General features: G+C 42.7%; 1 protein-coding gene across 1 annotated transcript in view; it reads right to left on the minus strand.

Annotated features, from left to right (window-relative positions):
- The window catches only part of LOC115133555 (Kv channel-interacting protein 4-like), a 68706-nt gene extending 63199 nt beyond the window's left edge, over positions 1-5507 (minus strand). The window contains exon 1 of the mRNA XM_029666920.2: positions 5024-5507. Within this exon, the coding sequence (XP_029522780.1) occupies positions 5024-5135 (112 nt within the window). The 5' untranslated portion in view covers positions 5136-5507. The remainder of the gene's footprint in view (positions 1-5023) is intronic.
- Between the last annotated feature and the right edge of the window lie 14902 nt (positions 5508-20409).

Genomic DNA, 20409 nt, shown 5'->3' on the forward strand with positions numbered 1-20409 from the left:
GGGCCGTACGCACTACCCGTTGTAATGCCTTGCGGTCAAAGGCCGAGCAATTGCCGTACCAGGCAGTGATGCAACCAGGTAGGATGCTCTCGATGTTGCAGCTGAACCTTTTGAGGATCTCAGGACCCATGCCAAATCTCTTTAGTTTCCTGAGGGGGAATAGGCTTTGTCTGCCCTCTTCACGACTGTCTTGGTGTGTTTGGACCAATCTAGTTTGTTGTTGATGTGGACACCAAGGAACTTGAAGCTCTCAACCTGCTCCACTACAGCCCCGTCGATGAGAATGGGGGCGTGCTCTGTCCTTCTTTTCCTGTAGTCCATAATCATCTCCTTAGTCTTGGTTACGCTGAGGGATAGGTTGTTATTCTGGCACCACCCGGCCAGATCTCTGACCTCCTCCCTATAGGCTGTCTCGTCGTTGTCGGTGATCAGGCCTACCAATGTTGTGTCATCTACAAACTTAATGATGGTGTTGGAGTTGTGCCTGGCCATGCAGTCGTGGGTGAACAAGGAGTACAGGAGGGGACTGAGCACGCACCCCTGGGGAGCTCCAGTGTTGTGGATCAGCGTGGCAGATGTGTTGCTACCTACCCTCACCACCTGGGGGCGGCCCTTCAGGAAGTCCAGGATCCAGTTGCAGAGGGAGGTGTTTAGTCCCAGATTCCTTAGCTTAGTGATGAGCTTTGAGGGTACTATGGTGTTGAACGCTGAGCTGTAGTCAATGAATAGCATTCTCAGATAAGTGTTCCTTTTTTCCAGGTGGGAAAGGGCAGTGTGGAGTGCAATAGAGATTGCATTATCTGTGGATCTGTTTGGACAGTAAGCAAATTAGAGTGGGTCTAGGGTTTCTGGGATAATGGTGTTGATGTGAGCCATTACCAACCTTTCAAAGCACTTCATGGCCACGGACATGAGTGCTACAGGTCTGTAGTCATTTAGGCAGGTTGCCTTTGTGTTCTTGGGCACAGGGACTATGGTGGTCTGCTTGAAACAAATTAGTACTACAGACTCAATCAGGGACATGTTGAAAATGTCAGTGAAGACACCTGCCAATTGGGCAGCACATGCCCAGAGCATACGTCCTGGTAATCCTTCTGGCCCCTCAGCCTTGTGTATGTTGACTTATTTAAAGGTCTTACTCACGTCAGCTACGGAGAGCGTGATCACACAGTCGTCCGGAACAGCTGATGCTCTCATGCATGCCTCAGTGTTGCTTGCCTCGAAGCGAGCATAGAAGTGATTTAGCTAGTCTGGTAGGCTCGTGTCACTGGGCAGCTCGTGGCTGTGCTTCCCTTTGTAGTCTAATAGTTTGCAAGCCCTACCATATAAGATGAGCGTCGGAGCCGGTGTAGTATGATTCAATCTTAGCCCTGTATTGACGCTTTGCCTGTTTGATGGTTCGTCGCAGGGCATAAGAGGATTTCTTGTAAGCTTTCGGGTTAGAGTCCCGCACCTTGAAAGGGGCAGCTCTACCCTGTAGCTCAGTGTGAATGTTGCCTGTAATCCATGGCTTCTGGTTGGGGTATGTACGTACAGTCACTGTGGGGACGACGTCCTCGATGCACTTATTGATAAAGCCAGTGACTGATGTGGTGTAACTCCTCAATGCCATTGGAAGAATCCCGGAACATGGTTCAGTCTGTGATAGCAAAACAGTCCTGTAGTTTAGCATCTGCTTCATCTGACCACTTTTTTATAGACCAAGTCACTGGTGCTTCCTGCTTTAATTTGTGCTTGTAAGCAGGAATCAGGAGGATAGAGTTGTGGTGGGATTTACCAAATGGAGGGCGAGGGAGAGCTTTGTACGCGTCTCTGTATGTGGAATACAGGCGATATAGATTGTTATACCTCTGGTTGCACATTTAACATGTTGATGGAAATTTGGTAGAACTGATTTAAGTTCCCCTGCATTAAAGTCTCCGGCCACTAGGAGCGCCGCCTCTGGGTGAGTGGTTTCCTGTTGGCTTATTTCCTTATACAGCTGCCTGAGTGCGATCTTAGTGCCAGCATCTGTCTGTGGTGGTAAATAAACAGCCACGTAAAGTATAGCTGAAATCTCACTAGGCAAGTAGTGTGGCATGCAATTTATCACAATATACTACTTCATGCGAGCAAAATCTAGAGACTCCCTTAGAGTTGCTAAGAAGTAAGAGAATAGTGTAAGGGTGCCAAAAACATAACAAGTGTTTAAAGTGTGCCTTTTTCTCTTTCACTCTCTTTGTCTATGTATCTCTCCCGAGCATAACACCCCAAGCATAATGAGAACCAAGTATATGTTCACTTAGTTTAATCAATTTCAGGCTATGGTTGCAAAAGAGGAAGGACGAGTGCATATATGTATCTTTTACCAAGAATAGAAAGAGATTGATTGTTCAATGAGGTAAGTGTTCTTTATATAACTGTACCTTGATCAAGAACTCAAAGATGAATATTCCAGTAATGTTTTTAAAAGAAAATGTACATTTTTCTATTCGACCTTTTGATTACCAAATTATTTTGATTAATTCCGACTTGCCTGGTTAAAAAGGTTAAATAAAATAAAAAATTATCAGACATCTGGAAGACTACCTGAACAACCTATCCTTCCATTCTAGAAGAGGCTAGTTGGGCATGATAATTGTCACCATCATCTGATCTATGGGATAGTGACCACATCATCTGGTCAAAGCAGGTTTCTACCACACGCTGTGGAGGTTGATATCTTCATCCAACCTCCATGGCAAAAGATCAATACAATGACCGCTGCTGGTATTGAAAATTAGGACAATTGTCTTTCAAAGTAAAGGACTAAAGATTTAATTTAATTCAGCCTAATTTAGTGTCCAGTGTGTCGTAAACTAAAATGATTAGATACACTTGAACTTGCTTGTTGAACCGCATGGGAACAACACAAGATCAAACCTTGACAATAACAGTGTGATATTGAAAGCATGTTTGCATATGACCACAATTAATATTGATTAATCAATGGCATTTGAGACCTATATATACACACACATATACACACACACACACGCATATATACATATATATATACATATATATATATACATATATACATACATACACATATATATATATACATATATACATACATACACATATACACATATATATATACATACACATATACACATATATATACATACATACACATATATACATACATACACATATATACATACATACACATATATACATACATACACATATATACATACATACATACATACATACATACATACATACATACATACATACATACATACATACATACATACATACATACATACATACATACATATATATATACACACAGTATATAGTACCAGTCAAAAGTTTGGACACACCTACTCATTCAAGGTTTTCTTTTTTTTTTTATTGCTATTTTCTACATTGTAGAATAATAGGGAAGACATCGAAACTATAAAACGAACACATATATGGAATCATGTAGTAACCAAAAAAAAAAGTGTTATATATATATATATATTTTATATTTGAGATTCTTCAAAGTAGACACATTAGAAATTAAAAGACTAGAACATCCCCCTAGTCACGCTCTGATCTAAACACCATAGTGAACCAAGGGCTCTCTATGGTCAGGGCGTGACAATAGCACAACAAAATGTGGAAAAAGTCAAGGGGATTGAATACTTTCTGTAAATATATTTCAGGATGTTGTGTATCCCTGGAAATAATCAGAATTAATGTAAACATTACATAACTTGTCCAAATAAAGTGGTATCTTGGCACAACTTACCCAGTGTACGAGGTAAGTTGTGCAGAAGGGCAAGGTCTGTTGCGGGGGCCTACACATTTCTGTACTGAATGAAATATTACCACTAACTGTCTTTATTTCCCAAACAAAATTCAACACAATCACTTTTTTGCCTTTTTAATCACTCTAAGTATATTTTAACACAGGCTTTACATCTAACAAACAACTTGCACTTTTTAAAAACACTTTTAACATAGGCCAGGCCCTGTTGTTACCTCATATCCCAGCAATAATGCCTTCAATTACACTCAACTTGCCTTTGGCTAAACTTACCCCATAGCCATTGGCTCAATTTACCCAAAGGCAAACATTTAGACTATATTAGCCCACACAGCTACAAGGATGCACTTTCATGCTAGGTTTAGGACCTCATATTGAGGTGTATAGAGACCCCAACTGATGTTTAAAACCATCTTAAAAGTATCTACTTTGGTTTAGATACAAGTATCATAAAACCTCTAACACAATACATTCATTTGGTTTCTTCCTTCACAGACTCCATGAAATCATGACCTCTTCCTAAAAATTTGGTCAAATTATACATTTTGTGTATGGTTTTTTAAAAACAAGGGGCGGCTCAACTAACCATTTGGCTCAACTTACCCCACTCCCCCCTACTCTAGGACTAGAGATGAGAAACACTGGATTAAGAAACCTCAAATGCTGAACGGCTTAAATTAAAGTGGCACAAATCTAACTTGGCCTGTAGGCCAATATAAAGCCCAATTGGCCATTATTTAATGTCTCTCAGTTGCCTCCAGCACCCATAGCTTCCCCGGCTACCTTTGATGCAGTGTCACTTAATGCTCCCTTCATGTACGCCCCCTAGCTCATCTTTCTGAGTTCTGGATCCCTCAGTCACTTCCCGAAACTCCTCAATTAACACAGTAGTTGACCCCGTCTCTCTCTCTCTCTGTGCTGTATTGCCATTCCTGTTCTCAGTTTCACAAACTGCCCTCCAAGACACAACTCCAAATTCAAGCCTTATTTTCAAGAAAGGAGTGACAATGTTTCCAAAGCAATATACTATAAATACAGTACAAAACATGTTACATATAGGAACTTATCCAAGCAAATGACAACAGAGTATAATCAAGTTAGGAGAACCACCAATGGACATATCACTCTTGCATATACTACAATTCAAACTCCCCCAAACTATTCCCAGCCCCTCGCTCGCTCTTCGCTCTCCATCTCTCAGTCTCGCTCACCTTTCTCTCTCTGTTTCTGTTCATCTCTTACCCTCTGAGAAGTTGATGAGTCCCAGCAGATGCAGCAGCTTGAGCGAGGCACACACCAGCACCACGATTCCCACCGCCTGCAGCCCCTCAGTCTCCCACAACGCGTTCAGCATGCCTCCACCATGCCCCAGCTCCGGCCCCCGACCCAGCCTCCTCGCGCTCGGGATCTGCGTCCCCTGTGCTCCAGTTCCCCCGCGCCCTCTCCACCTCCGTCGCGCCTACCCACACGCCTGCTCACTCCCCAAATCCAGACAGGGTGGGATGGAAGCTGAACGGTGGATGAGGAGAAGACGTCTGCCTTAGAGTCCCAGAAAGTCTGCTAGAGGCATACAGGAAATGTCCCACAGAGTTGCTAAGAAGTAAGAGAATAGTGTAAGGGTGCCAGAAACATAACGTGGCTCCTGAAGTGTTTAAAGTGTGTCTTTTTCTCTTTCACTCTCTTTGTCTATGTATCTCTCTCTGTCAAGGGAGATTAGTGTATGTGAGCGCTACGGATGAGGAGAGAATTAACTATGTTCCCTCTGACAGTAGCGCTCTCTGAGACGGGAAAGAGGCAGAGGAGGGAGGGAATACAAGAGCAAGAGGGAGGGAGGTAGAGAGAGGAGCTGTGGTTGTTAAAATGGCCAGCTTCAGTCCAAACGGCCAGCTTCAGTCAGCTGATTCTAGCCATCCGTTATGGTTAGTTCTGGTCGGGCAGCTTAGTCTCCTATTCAGAGGTCCCCCACTTTTGTTAGTGTCTTATTGATCAAGGTCACACCAAATACTTATAACCACATCTCCTTCAACCACATCAGTTGCCTTGATTCCCGGGACTTCAGTTTCAGTTAGTGTCTGACCCCAGCACGCTGTGTGGTCAGAAACGTGCTTTCCCCATGCTGATGAGCACTTCCACAGTTTTCCCTCCTGCTGAACTTTTCCTCCTGTGGACTGAATCCCTGTATGTCTGATGTTTAATTGTGCATCTAAACGACCACATAGTTTATGTCAGTTCTCACTGGACATGATTCTCAGTTATCTGAACCATGAGTGGTCAGATGTGTGTGTTTGATGTGTGTGTGAATGTGGACATGTTCTTCAATTAAACTCCCCTTAACCTGGACATCCGCCTCATCCTTGTTCTGACCGGACATTCTGTAGTGGTTGCTACGGGTCTTAAGCCAGCACCTAAGGTTTCTTATTACATTTATGGTCATTTGATTCTCTACCACCCTACCCCTATTTTTCAGTGGTACTAAAGGTTACAGTCTCACACACTGCGTACTTACACTGAGTGTACAAAACATTAGGAACACCTGCTCTTTCCATGACATAGACTGACCAGGTTAAATCTATGATCCCTTATCGATGCCACATATTAAATCCATTTCAATCAGTATAAATGAAGGGGAGAAGACCGATTTAAAGAAGGATTTTTAAGATTTGAGACAATAGAGATATGGATTGTGTATGTGTGCCTTTCAGAAGATGAATGGGCAAGACAAAAGATGTAAGTGCCTTTGAATGAGGTATGGTAGTAGGTGCCAGGCGCACTGGTTTAAGTGTGTCAAGAACTGCAACGCTGCTGGGTTTTTCACGCTCAACAGTTTCCAGTGTGCATGAAGAATGGTCCATCACCCAAAGCACATCCAGCCAACTTGACACAACTGTGTGGATTCATTCGAGTCAACATGGGCCAGCATCCCTGTGGAACGCTTTTAACACCTTGTAGAGTCCATGCCCTGCCAAATTGAGGCTGCTCTGAGGGCAAAGTGGAGTGCATCTCAATATTAGGGAGGTGTTCCTAACGTTTTCTACACTGAGTGTAAATATTAAATGACCCCATAAGGGACAATCAACAAATCAGGTCAATCTGCAATGGACACAAGGCTAGTGAGTCATATGAACACATAGTACAGTTTTCTGGCATTATTACATGAAGAAAAGTAGGCAACATTCTGGGGGTAGTGGTCTAAATTGGGTTGGAGCACAACTATTGGCTACTGGGACAGTTGTATATTTACATAAATACTAGGGCCGGGATGAAATCAGTACATTAGGAGAACAGCCCTAATGTTGGAAACAAACATCATTATGTTGTCATCCAGAGTCACATTTATTTATTTTCCAATCTATAGCACACAAACAGTTTGTGTTTACATTTTTGCCATGAAAAAATATTGCGATGCTGTTATTGTCCTGGGCCTAATAAATACATTGTTTCCCATGGGAGCACGAATTGATCACATCACATGGTAATAATGAGAAAGAGTCCATTTGAAAGGGCGATGGAAAGCTACAGGGAGAACAACAACACAGATTAAAATAGTCAATTAGGAAAGTGGAAACTTCAATCTACATACTAATAGCAGCTTCCATTTCGGTGCTTAATTGTAACACAAAGCTAGAATCCTTAGTTGCTACATACATTTTGGGACTTATAAATGAATGACATAACTTATAAATGCCTCGTGAGCTTAGTTCAACTGTCGTACCCCATCAGAACCCAACATATAAACTTGTTTCACTCCAATGTTAATAAACAATGTAAACATGAACAAACACTGTACAGCATCAACACATGGTTAGAACTATCATGTTGATCTCCTGGATAGTCAGTCCTTGCATCCATAGCTTTGTCTATGAATTTGAGATTCGTTACATTTCTCCTGGCCCATCTCACAGCTTTTTACCAAAACAGATACGGGGTATCACTTTGTTACCGCACAGCAAGCGGTACCGTAGAGCCAAGTCTAGGTCCAAAGGGCTTCCAGCTTCTACCCCCCAAGCCATAAGACTCCTGAACAGCTAATCAAATGGCCACCAGACTATTTGCATTGTGCCCCCCTCTTTTACGCTGCTGCTACTCTGTTTATTACCTATGCAGTCACTTTAACTCTACCTACATGTACATATTACCTCAATTAACAGATGCCCCCGCACATTGACTCTGTACCAGTACCCCCTGTATATAGCCTCGCTACTGTTATATTTACTGCTGCTCTTTAATGATAATTTGAAAAATAAAAATTCTTAAAACTGCACTGTTGGTTAAGGGCTTGTAAGTAAAGATTTCACTGTAAGGTCTGTTGTATTCGGCGCACGTGACAAATAACATTTGATTTGAATTAAGGACTCTAGCATTAATGGTTTAAGCCCCTGTCTAACTGAACTGTAGCTTGGAAGGAGACTTAATTTGAATCTGGAACCTGTGCCAAAAAGCATAAAAAGCGAATTGATTGCCCTATCATATCAAATGGGACTGAGGGAAGGGGTGTGCACTAACTCGAGAAGCTAAAAGCCAGTGATCATACCACCACCTACCGGTCTGCTAAAAGAACTGTTCATAATACCACCGACTGGTTTAGGAATTCTTCTGAGCTGTTCTCCATCCACCTACTGAGCCATCCTTTCCTATCCTTTTGTGGATAACAGCTTGACTGACAACACCTTCGTTACATCTGGTACCGCAAGTCCCCCATAAAGAAACATTGATACCCATTTTCATTTACATTTTGCTCAAGTTTACACAGCTCTTACACAGAATGTAAATTCAAGGACAAATGAAAACAATATTTTCATCTTCTCCTCGCATGAATAATTTAGCATAGTGCAAAAAAAACACAAAAAAAACAATTCACCAACATACTGTATTTCATGAAAATGGCCTCTGGCCTTGTGATCGTTTATTGGTAAGCGTCTCATTCACAGTGCTATGTCACTAAATATCACTCTAAAAGGCCCCTGGGAGTAAGGGATCTCAAAGATCAGATGTGTGTTATTGCAGGAGAGATACTAAGGACATATGAAGGGTAATCTGTGTTACAGGTGTAAAATGCAGTATGTAGCTCGCTACCAAAGTTCAACATAGCTGGGTTCTCACTGGAGATGGGAATGTTGTGTTTTTTTACTGACGGCAAAATTTCAAGCTAACATCAACGAGAACAAAATAAAAGCAATATTGCACTGCAAATTGAATAGTAGATTACACGCCTACAGAATGATGCGCATCCTCCTTTTAAATAATGTGATAGGGTAAGACCAACATTTGAGTTTTTCAAAATGACCACCAAAACCACCATGATTGTTTTTGTAGTTGCATAACATCCAATGTCTTAACCTCCAGGCCACTACAGGGCTACACCAAAGCTGAAGGAGAAGACAACCAGGATAAAGTCACGAGATGAGATAATGTGTGTATTACGAGTCTGCAACATAAGCTGCATGTGCATAGCCATCTACAATTACCTAAAAATGTTGGTGTATGTAGACCTACGCATATATTCGCACACCCACGATAGACTGATATAGCCTACACCCACATCACCAAACTCACAGCTCTGATGTCAGCACATGAAGTCTGGCAGCACATCAGTAAAGGTAGAATCATATCATCCCACAGGACAATGGAGGAGTGAGTCATTCAGTCACCAGCACACATCTCTAGTCGCCCATGGTGTCAATTCACTGAACCGCTGGGGAGAGACAGATATCTTCAAGATCTTCTCAGTGGAGGTTACAGCCCCAGAATGGAGATAGATGGATGGTGAATAAAACATGGGGCCAATGGACCAATCATAACCTCTCCAGTGCATACGGATGCTGTAACCGTAGTGATTAACAATTGAAGACATGAGGGCAGACAGACACCAATGGGAAGAGAGAGAGAGAAAGAGTGTTCTTCATACATCATAGTTACAGATGAACATAAAATATATACTGTATATATGTTTGATTGATTGTTTTTCCAAAGGAAGGCATGATCAACTGGCAGAACAGGCAATGTGTGTGAATCTGGTCAAACCGTTTTTTTTGTGGGAATAGAATCAAACAGTGCAAGTTCCCATATAGTTCCCATTTTCCGACAACATCTGTCTGCCGACGTGTCCAGAGGTGCCGGTGTCAGAAAATGTCATTCGGCCGCATCGAGGAATCAGTCTCCATTCCGAGACTGATTCCTGATGATGGAGCACGATGTGCCACTGACAAACCCGAGGCTTTTGTTTCTCTGTCTTACATGGCAGGCCTGGCGGGCTGAGAGATAGATTTTGGAACAGATTACATATTTTCTCTCTCATGGCTTTGTCTCGCTGCCCTCCAGCCTGCCTGGCCTGCCATATTCGCTGGGGGGGGGGGGGGGGGGGAGATGTTATCACTAGGAGTCTGGAGGCCGGGCCACGGAGGAAGAGGAAGAAGTCAAAGTCCACTACATCAACAGTGTGTGTCTGTCTGGAAGCTGGAGCTCCTTTTGCACAGGCAATAGCAACGACAGAATTCAATCATTAAGTAGCATCATGGAAAGGCAGCAATCGATGAATAAGCACCATACCCCAGTGGGATTGTCTTTGTCAATGGGCAAATGTCTTTGCAGCAGAACTTTAACGTTTAGAGTAACTGAGGTTTTAATGCCAAAACCCAAGACAAAGATGATTCCAGAATGATAAATCACACACACATGAACACCACTGGGGAGAAATTAATGACATTTTCTGTTGTTGAACATGTAACCCCATTCCTTGTTTCTTAGTTTCCCACCATGCATACATGGTATGGCATGCTGCCGCGAATCTACAGGACCAAGAGGAGACGGGAGCCATCATCAATGAAAACGATGACGATCGGCGGACAGGCAAAAACCAGTTATTCGGCGTGATCTCAGATTAGCGAAAACCTGAAGCGGTCTGCTCAGGCATGCAATACGGCTTTGGTGTTTAGGTTGTTTTCTGGGAGCACGTTAAAATGAGCCCATCATATTTATAGAGGCATCGCCTGTGAAGGGGATGGCAATTAGAAGCTATGAACCCAGGCAACCTGTGGTGGAGCTGCATTGACAATGAATGGTGGAGGGACTCTTACGATGCAGAGACATTTCTTCGTGGCCTCTTTGGATCTTGCAGACACACACGCAGACACACAAAGGAGAATGTCACATGCACACAAGTAAACATCTACAGATGCCGCATGCCTACATCAAAAGGGCACGAGACCCCTTAGGTCTGACAATAGGCTTATCGCTCACTCTAATGGGTGACATATGCCCCTTTAATTTTTATTGCCATCGAGCCCCAGGGCTTTTTGTGAGAATTGTTCATCTCAAACGATTGACAGTGATTTATTTTCACAACATCCAAGTTGACAGGGTGCCCTGGGCTTGCTCCATCACATGTTAGTACTCAACTCCCTTCATGCCATCTTAGCCATATTTTATATATGTGTATCGATACAAAATGAACACATAGCCTGCTATAGCTAAAATGATAGCATGCATCACATACTGGTATGATATTAATTGGACCATTTACACAGTGAGTTGCTATTGGCTGTTAACCCTCATGGCTCTATTGACAGATACAGGTGGACAATGGGTCCAATCAGTTGTACACCCAGCTGGAAAGGCAGTGAATGGCCAGTCAATGGCATTGTCTGCAGGTGGACAGTCACACAAAAGCCAGGGGTTTGAAGTCAGGACAGCATGCTGCTGCAGATAACGTTGACCTCTGTTCCATCCGTCTTAGCCTGGGTGTTAACATGTTCCAAAAGCCTTACTGTGGACATCCTGCATGGAAGACAGAGGGCAAGCTCTTCACATGGAGGACTAGCTTTGTCCTTCTGATTTACAGTATAGGCTAGGCTACCGTCCTTCAGAGGCAAGGTACCACAAAAAAGGTTGCTGAAGAATAATACGATACGAGGTGGCTGAAAAACAGCGCGGAAAGTGGACATAGCAAGTGAGCGCCCGAACAGTCTGTCCAAACACGGGATTTGGTGGGCAAATCCTGGTTGCTGAGAGGAAATCCCTTCAGGCAATTATCGCTTGAAGGGATCATGAACATGGCGAAGAAATAGGGAAGTATAATGCGTGTCATCTGTGTTCAATCTCAGTGTCCTTGGTTCAAGTCAGGGGTAGAGTCCGAAGCAAAGAACGGTTGTCAATGCTCATGGTTTGTCCTATTGACCAACTGTCAATGAGGTCTGGTCTCTAAAAACGTCAAAGCATCGATTTTCTGCTGATGACATGCACATACATAGCCTACCAAGAGCCTTTAGACAAAGACAACGTACAGTGATGGAGGAGAGCGCCACAAAAGTCAAATTGATCAGTTCAAGCGCCACAAACATTTTAGAAAAAATATGTACAGCATCCAAAGCTTTTCCTCCAATCACAATGGGTGAGTAACACTGCTTGATGACTGACTCAACACAGTACAACTCAAACTAAACGGGTCAATGGTGGCATGCACTCTGACCCGTTATCCCACCATCCTTCTCAGTCAAAAGCAGGCAGCATGGTTCTGAAAAGTGCTGAAAAAAAATTGGCTCCCGATTTAAAATGAAGATGGAGAACAAGCTATGAAGGAAAATGACTGGAACTTTGGTGCAGGTACAGCCAACTAGAGCAAAAATAATATTGTGATATTGTCAAAATACCCTGATATGTAATTATCGATCCCTCCCCATCACTAAAAGTAATGTATTATGGATCTGTTTGCTGAGAATGTCGAGGAAGAAAATACCCACTGGTTGTTTTGATGATGTTGTTCACTGTAAAACTCTCCAGGGGTTTTTGTGGTTAAGATCTAAATGGCTAGCTGCTTTCAAGAAGGCATGCATAACGGGCGGGTACGAATGGTTGGGTAATGCTGTGCAGATGTCTAACATGGATATGATGCAGACGCCAAGAAGTGTCTACAAATGGTGGGTACTACACGTCCAGCCCAGGGATAGGCAGGTCATTGATTTCATCATTTCCAAAAACATTTAGGCCTACAGTAGGGCCAATATAAAGTGTCCTGATTTTAATTACCGGTCATATTGTAATCAATCCTATCAGATTATTGTATCTAACTGGGTTGAATCGAGAATTAATATCAGAAGTAAACATGAACCTTCATTCTTGTATCATTTCATATCAAATCAAAATCAAATCAAAGTTTATTTGTCACGTGTGCCGAATACAACAGGTGTAAACCTTACAGTGAAATGCTTACTTACAGGCTCTAACCAATGGTGCCAAAAAAAAGGTGTGTGTGTGTGTGTGTGTGTGTGTGTGTGTGTGTGTAGGTATGTAAGTAAAGAAATAAAACAACAGTAGAAAGACATTTGAAAAAAGCAAGGCTAAACACAGACACCTGTTAGTCAGGCTTATTGAGGTAGTATGTACATGTAGGTATCGTTAAAGTGACTGTGCATACTGTATATGATGAACAGAGAGTAGCAGAAGCGTAAAACAAAAGAGGGGTTGGCGAATGGTGGGACACAATGCAGATAGCCCGGTTAGCCAATGTGCGGGAGCACTGGTTGGCCGGGCCAATTTAGGTAGAATGTACATGAATGTATAGTTAAAGTGACTATGCATATAGGATAAACAGAGAGTACCAGCAGCGTAAAAGAGAGGTTGGGGGCACACAATGCAAATAGTCCGGGTAACTCCTGTTCAGGAGTGTGTATGTTGACCTGTTTAAAGGTCTTACTCACGTCGGCTCACACAGTCGTCCGCAACAGCTGATGCTCTCATGCATGTTTCAGTGTTACTTGCCTCGAAGCTGCATTGGTAGTTACAGTCTTGTCCCATCGCTGCAACTCCCCTACTGACTTAGGAGAGGCGAAAGTCGAGAGCCATGCATCCTCCGAAACAAACATCTTAACACGGAAGCCAGCTGCACCAATGTGTTGGAGGAAACACCGTCCAATTGGCGACCAAAGTCACCCGGCCTGCCACAAGAACTCAATAGAGCGCGATGGGACAAGGAAATCCTGGCCGGCCAAACCCTCCCCTGACCCGGACGACGATGAGACAATGGGTCTCCCGGTCACGGCCGGCTGTGACACAGCCTGGGACTGTAGTGACGCCTTAAGTACTGCAATGCCTTAGACCGCTCGCAGTCCTTGGGAGGCCCTTATCGGTTTGGTTTTAATAATGTTCTACCACTATATATTTCCTCCTCGTATGATTCAGTTAATTGTGTGAAGAAATCCCTTGTCGTAAAGCGGTTGATGCCGGCAGAGTGTTATCAGGGGCCGTCTGTGCCGATTTGCAAAATGGATCTGATATCTTTGGCAGCAGACAAGCGTGGGGGAAAAAACAGATCACATTGAGTATCTCGTTGAGCGTCCAAGAAAAATACACAGTGACTACACAATGGCTGTCTGTAGATAGTTTTTTATTAAGGCGATAGCTACTATAGAAGTTAGACGTTAGATGACTGATTTCCGCTGTCATGAGAAAAGGACTGGTGCGCAGGGAAATAAATTTAAAAAAACACTCAAACTCAAAAATCATTTTAAAGCACATTCATCAATAAACACTGTGCTAAAGCTAGGGTTCACCGCTGAAGAGGATGGACATTTTGGAGATAGTACTTGTGATGGTAAAAGTGTTGAAATTACACATTCAACGCACATTTTGGGGGGGAAAGGGGGTTGAAAACTAATTACAACAGCCAGAGGTGAAGCACTTAGCTGCATACAACATGCTGTGCATGTCATCTGCTACATACCAGCATACACCAGACATTTCCAACATTTGGAGAGCCAATGGTTACAAAGTCAATGAATTACCCCCTCCTGATCATTAATCATCATGTAAACAACAGATCTGTATATTGTTATTGCTTATGACAAGATACACGGACATGGCTTGATAGTACCATCTCTGACATTTATGAATAGCTTTTTAAGTGGTGATGGCAAAATTATGAGCACAAGCAAGACGGCAAATGAAATATTTTAACAACCCCTAGTTTGCCGGAATGTGAAGAAGACAGGATTAATGATTTTAAAGATGTGAGAAACAGTAGGTGGCAATTTATATATATATCTTTCAAAGTCCGATATGGCCCATGAACTGTTCTAAAAGGGTTATTTTAAATGTGGAGCCAACGCCATTAAACAAAGCCATTAAGAGTCAGCTTCAAAAGCCAGTTGGACCTGTTTTAAAGGGATGACCTTGCAGAGACTTACTACTTCTGAAAGATATCTCAAGGAGAAATTCAAAAGCTCTTATGTACGGTTTGAAATGCAGGAGCTCAAAGTGAAAGTTTAGATCAGTTCTTTTACATGGTCCTTTTTTTAAACTTGGTCCAATTTGGGATAGATGCAATTATCTTTATTATCAGCCGAGGGGCAATCAAATTGCGTAGTCTGGCCCATAGCCTAACTGTGCAGACACACACCAGGTGAGTACGTTGTCTATCAAATAGTCTCTGCTCTAACTTCTCTGATACAGAATGGTTTTCTTTGCAGAGGGACTTTGATATGATTTTGTTACAATTTGTTTACACTACCATCTCATTATAAAGGTGTATGCAAACATCATTAAACAAATGACATGAGAGTGCATAAGAATAAGAACATCCCATTAACTTAATGTGGCTCCCACTTGCACCGTGATGAATGATCCTGTATAACTAAATGTCTGTGGAAAGACTGCCTAGTCAGGCATAATTCAATGTAGTGCCCCTGTTAGTGGCAATACGCCTGGCACTCCACGTCTGATATTCCAAGACATTACAAAAATGATAAGAAATTGTAGAGTTTGTATAACATCCGTCTTTGGTCTCTATTCAGCTATACCCAGTTAAATCATTCAGCATTTCAAACCTGTGAAGGGGAGAACTTTAATATGAATGAAACTAGGCTAAATCAGAAGCAAAATGTAATGCTTATATTTATTTCATTTTCGGAAACCAATGTCAGTTTTGAAAAACAACTGTTCCATGAGTTGAATACTCATTAAAACGCGGTAATTTGTTTTAAAGCTGATTCAAAAGCTTGAAAATGTTCTATCAAATGGTACATTGAAACACACATACAAAGTGAAAATGTCTCCCTCCCGAGGCAGATCTTATAACTACCTATGCCCATGTGCATTTGTGGTTTGCATCGAGTTTTGTGCATCAACCCACCTTTCTGCACAACAAGAATGTTTTCGCTTTTCATGGATGTGTATTCAACGGCACAAACCGTAGCAAAATCTATTCCAACGGAAATATTTTTGCAAAGGAAACGAGAGTTACTGTTGGGTAAAAGTTTTGTTCAGTTTGCTTCCTAGTTAAAACACTCCAGGTTATCACGTTTGACTGGGCCTGGCAGTGTCGATGAGGTGGGTCTTTATATACACGAGTTTTCCCTTACGAAACAATACGATACACACACAAGCAATGGAATCTGGGAGTCCAGGCAAGCTAAATCTTACGGTTTAAGTATTTGATAGAAAACAAATACTATACCGATGTCTGGTTTCAAATGATGAAGCCAGTTTGCCATCATGCTACCATGATGACAATATCGTAAAAGGATAGTAAAGGGCGGTGAGTGGTGTTGCCGTGGTGATTGGTGAATCACTGCCGAGTGAAAACTCTTTCAAATTATCACTGTCACAAAATCAGTACAGTACACAATGTCACTTGTTGCTATGACGAAGCAAGTGGTCTGTAATTGGAATGCCATTGGAGGTTTTAGCCTAATTGTTAAGTGTTAAGTGACAACTTAACATGACTGCACCCCTCACATTGTTTCTTTATATGTATTATTAGAATAAATGTAACAATAAAGTTGGTTGAGGTCAGGATAGATGGTTAGTTCCACAAACTAATAGTGAGTTGTAACACTTGTACTAGTAATGTTATTTTGATGCAAGACAGTCTCAATAATATCCCCTGTCCTACTATATAATCAAAAACACACTATATATCCAAAAGTCTGTGGTCACCCCTTCAAATGAGTGGATTTGGCTATTTCAGCCACATCTGCTGCTGACAGCTGTATAAAAAAAGAGCACACATCCATGCAATCGCCATAGACAAACATTGGCAGTAGAATGGCCTTACTGAAGAGCTCAGTGACTTTCAACGTGGCAACGTCATAGGATACCACCTTTCCAACAAGTCAGTTCGTCAAATGTTCGTCCTGCTAGAGCTACCCCGGTCAACTGTAAGTGCTGTTATTGGGAAGTGGAAACGTCTAGGAGCAACAATGGCTCAACAGCAAAGTGGTAGGCCACAAAAGATCACAGAAAGGGACCGCTGAGTGCTGAAGCACATAGCGTGTAAAAAATAGTCTGTCCTCAGTTGCAACACTCACTACCGAGTTCCAAACTACCTCTGGAAGCAACGTTAGCACAATAACTGTTCGTCGGGAGCTTCATGAAATGGGTTTCTATGGCCGAGCAGCCTAAGATCACCATGTGCAATGCCAGGAGTCGGCTGGAATGGTGTGAAGCTCGCTGCCATTGGACTCTAGAGCAGTGGCAAGGCATTCTCTGGAATGATGAATCACGCTTCACCATCTGGCAGTCTGACGGATGAATCTGGGTTTGGCGGATGCCAGGAGAACGCTACCTGCCCAAATGCTTAGTTCCAACTGTAAAGTTCGGTGGAGGAGGAATAATGGTCTGGGACTGTTTTTCATGGTTCAGGCTAGGCCCCTTAGTTCCAGTGAATGGAAATCTTAACGCCACAGCATACAATTACAAGCTATATGATTCTGTGCTTCTAACTTTGTGGCAACAGTTTGGGGAATGGCCTTTCTTGATTAAGCATGACAATGCCCCAGTGCACAAAGGGAGGTCCATACAGAAATGGTTTGTTGAGATCAGTGTGGAAGAACTTGACTGGCCTGACCTAAACCCCATCGAAAAGCTTTGGGATAAATTGGGACGCTGACTGCGAGCCAGGCTTAACCGTCCAACATCAGTGCCCGACCTCACTAATGCTTGTGGCTGAATGGAAGCAAGTCCCTGCAGCAATGTTCCAACATTTAGTGGAAAGTCTTCCCAGAGGAGTGGAGGACGTTATAGCAGCTAGCAGCTTTTGTCATGTAATGAACCATTCAAATAAATCTGGATCAAAACCGAGATAACCCACATGCTTCCATAGCTGTGCCACGGAGTTGTTTTGACCATTTGTAACCACTGGATACGATCAGGCATCATTAAACTTCCCGTCTGGGGGAGGGTGATCTCTAGATTACCATATCAGATGGCTTGTCTCATCAGCTGTCACATCGCCGGGCTCCGGTGGCACGCTGCTGTCAGTCACTGTCTCCCCTTCTGAAGGTAAACTCTTATGAGCCGTTTGCGTCTGGCTGTGTCGTGTGTCTATTTTTAAACCCAGTGTGGGAGAGTAGCACAGTCGGAGGAACCACACCGTTGGGATTGTTTTATTAAACAGACATATTCATAACTTGGTTACAAAGGTTAGGGACTATCAGAAATCCTTCTGGAAAAGTCGAAATATTATAATCGTAATTGTAATGCATGTCCTATTTTTAAGCCTCTGACTGAATATAATGTAAGTTACTAATGCACTGTTTACATTAGTATGCAGATGTTAAGACACAATTGTTTCGGTGCAGGTCTGTGTTCATAAATGAGTAGGAGCGCTGCCCAAGGCTCGAAAGACAGAGTATGACAACATTGACTACAAATCAAGCATCTAAAGCTTCACTGAGGCATAATGTAAATAGCAAACGTGGTCAAACTCGATATCCTGTCCCAGGTGTTTTGTTTACACGTCCTTGAAAGCTCGCTGGACGAACAAAAATCCAATGGACGATTGTTACACTTGCCTGGTTTCACACAGTTTGACCAGACGGACTGTCGGGATCAATGTCTCGTCCTCCCATTTTTAAACTGAGCTGTGGAACAATACAATTGCATCTACAGTGAGTTTCCTTGATCATCTCTCCGTTGATTAGTCAGTGAATGAAACCCCTTCGACAAGGTCGATCTTTCATCTCTACTGCCTTTCCCATGCTGCTTGTGGACCACTGGGTTGAAGCTAGAGGTCTTCATGGGTCCAAAAAGTTAGACCCCAAACCGAACAGACCAGAGGACAATCAGACCCGAAACACGAAAGGATGCTAGGACAACTCTACGTAGACCCGACCCGTACCCTAACAGGTCGGGTCTCAGGTATATCTGGTCCACCAGGACCCGTGAAGACCTCTAGTTGAAACTGGTGCAAAGGCCTTGCTGTTGGGTGACAGCTCCAATATCACAGAGCTAAGGAGAATAAAAAGTCTACATGCTGAGGGAAATTTCTATGGACTACATCACATCCCAGACTATCTGAGCTTGCATGTCTTGACTGCTGATGTGCATAATTTAAGGCTACATAGTAAAATGGAACGATAATAGACAAAGTGTCTCACACTCAGATCCTTATATATGCCATTTAGCAGACGCTTTTATCAAAAGCAATTTACAGTCATGTGCTCAGTAAGGCCTCAGTATGTGCAATTGAAAGACACCTCAATCAAATCCAACTACAGTGGCTTGCGAAAGTATTCACCCCCCTTGGCATTTTTCCTATTTTGTTGCCTTACAACCAGGGAATTCAAATCTATTTTTGGTGGTTTGTATCATTTGATTTACACAACATGCCTACCACTTTGAAGATGCTAAATTTCTAAAACAAGAAATAAGACAAAAAAAAATGAAAACTTGAGCATGCATAACTATTAACCCCCCCAAAGTCAATACTTTGTAGAGCCACCTTTTGCAGCAATTATAGCTGCAAGTCTCTTGGGGTATGTCTCTATAAGCTTGGCATATCGAGCAATTGGGATTTTTACCCATTCTTCAAGGCAAAACTGCTCCAGCTCCTTCAAGTTGGATGGGTTCCTGCTGTTGTACAGCAATCTTTAAGCCATACCACAGATTCTCAATTGGATTGAGGTCTGGGCTTTGACTAGGCCATTCAGAAACATTGAAATGTTTCCCCTTAAACCACTCGATTGTTGCTTTAACAGTATGCTTAGGGTCATTGTCCTGCTGGAAGGTGAACCTCTGTCCCAGTATCAAATCTCTGGAAGACTGAAACAGGTTTCCCTCAAGGATTTTCCTGTATTCAGCGCCATCCATCACTTCTTCAATTCTGACCAGTTTCCCAGTCCCTGCCGATGAAAAACATCCCCACAGCATGATGCTGCCACCACCATGCTTCACTGTGCGGATGGTGTTCTCGGGGTGATGAGAGGTGTTGGGTTTGTGCCAGACATAGCATTTCCCTTGATGGCCAAAACGCTCAATTTTAGTCTCATCTGACCAGAGTACCTTCTTCCATATGTTTGGGGAGTCTCCAACATGCCTTATGGCAAACACCAAACGTGTTTTCTTATATATTTCTTTAAGCAATGGCTTTTTTTCTGACCACTCTTCTGTAAAGCCCAGCTCTGTGGAGTGTACGGCTTAAAGTGGTCCTATGGACAGATACTCCAATCTCTGCTGTGGAGCTTTGCAGCTCCTTCAGGGTTATCTTTGGTCTCTGTTGCCTCTCTGATTAATGCCCTCCTTGCCTAGTCTGTGAGTTTTGGTAGGTGGCCCTCTCTTGGCAGGTTTGTTGTGGTGCCATATTCTTTCCATTTTTAATAATGGATTTAATGGTGCTCCATGGGATGTTCAAAGTTTCA

The sequence above is a fragment of the Oncorhynchus nerka genome, linkage group LG8 (assembly GCF_034236695.1).
Source record: "Oncorhynchus nerka isolate Pitt River linkage group LG8, Oner_Uvic_2.0, whole genome shotgun sequence".
In the NCBI taxonomy this organism is placed as follows: Eukaryota; Metazoa; Chordata; class Actinopteri; order Salmoniformes; family Salmonidae; genus Oncorhynchus; species Oncorhynchus nerka.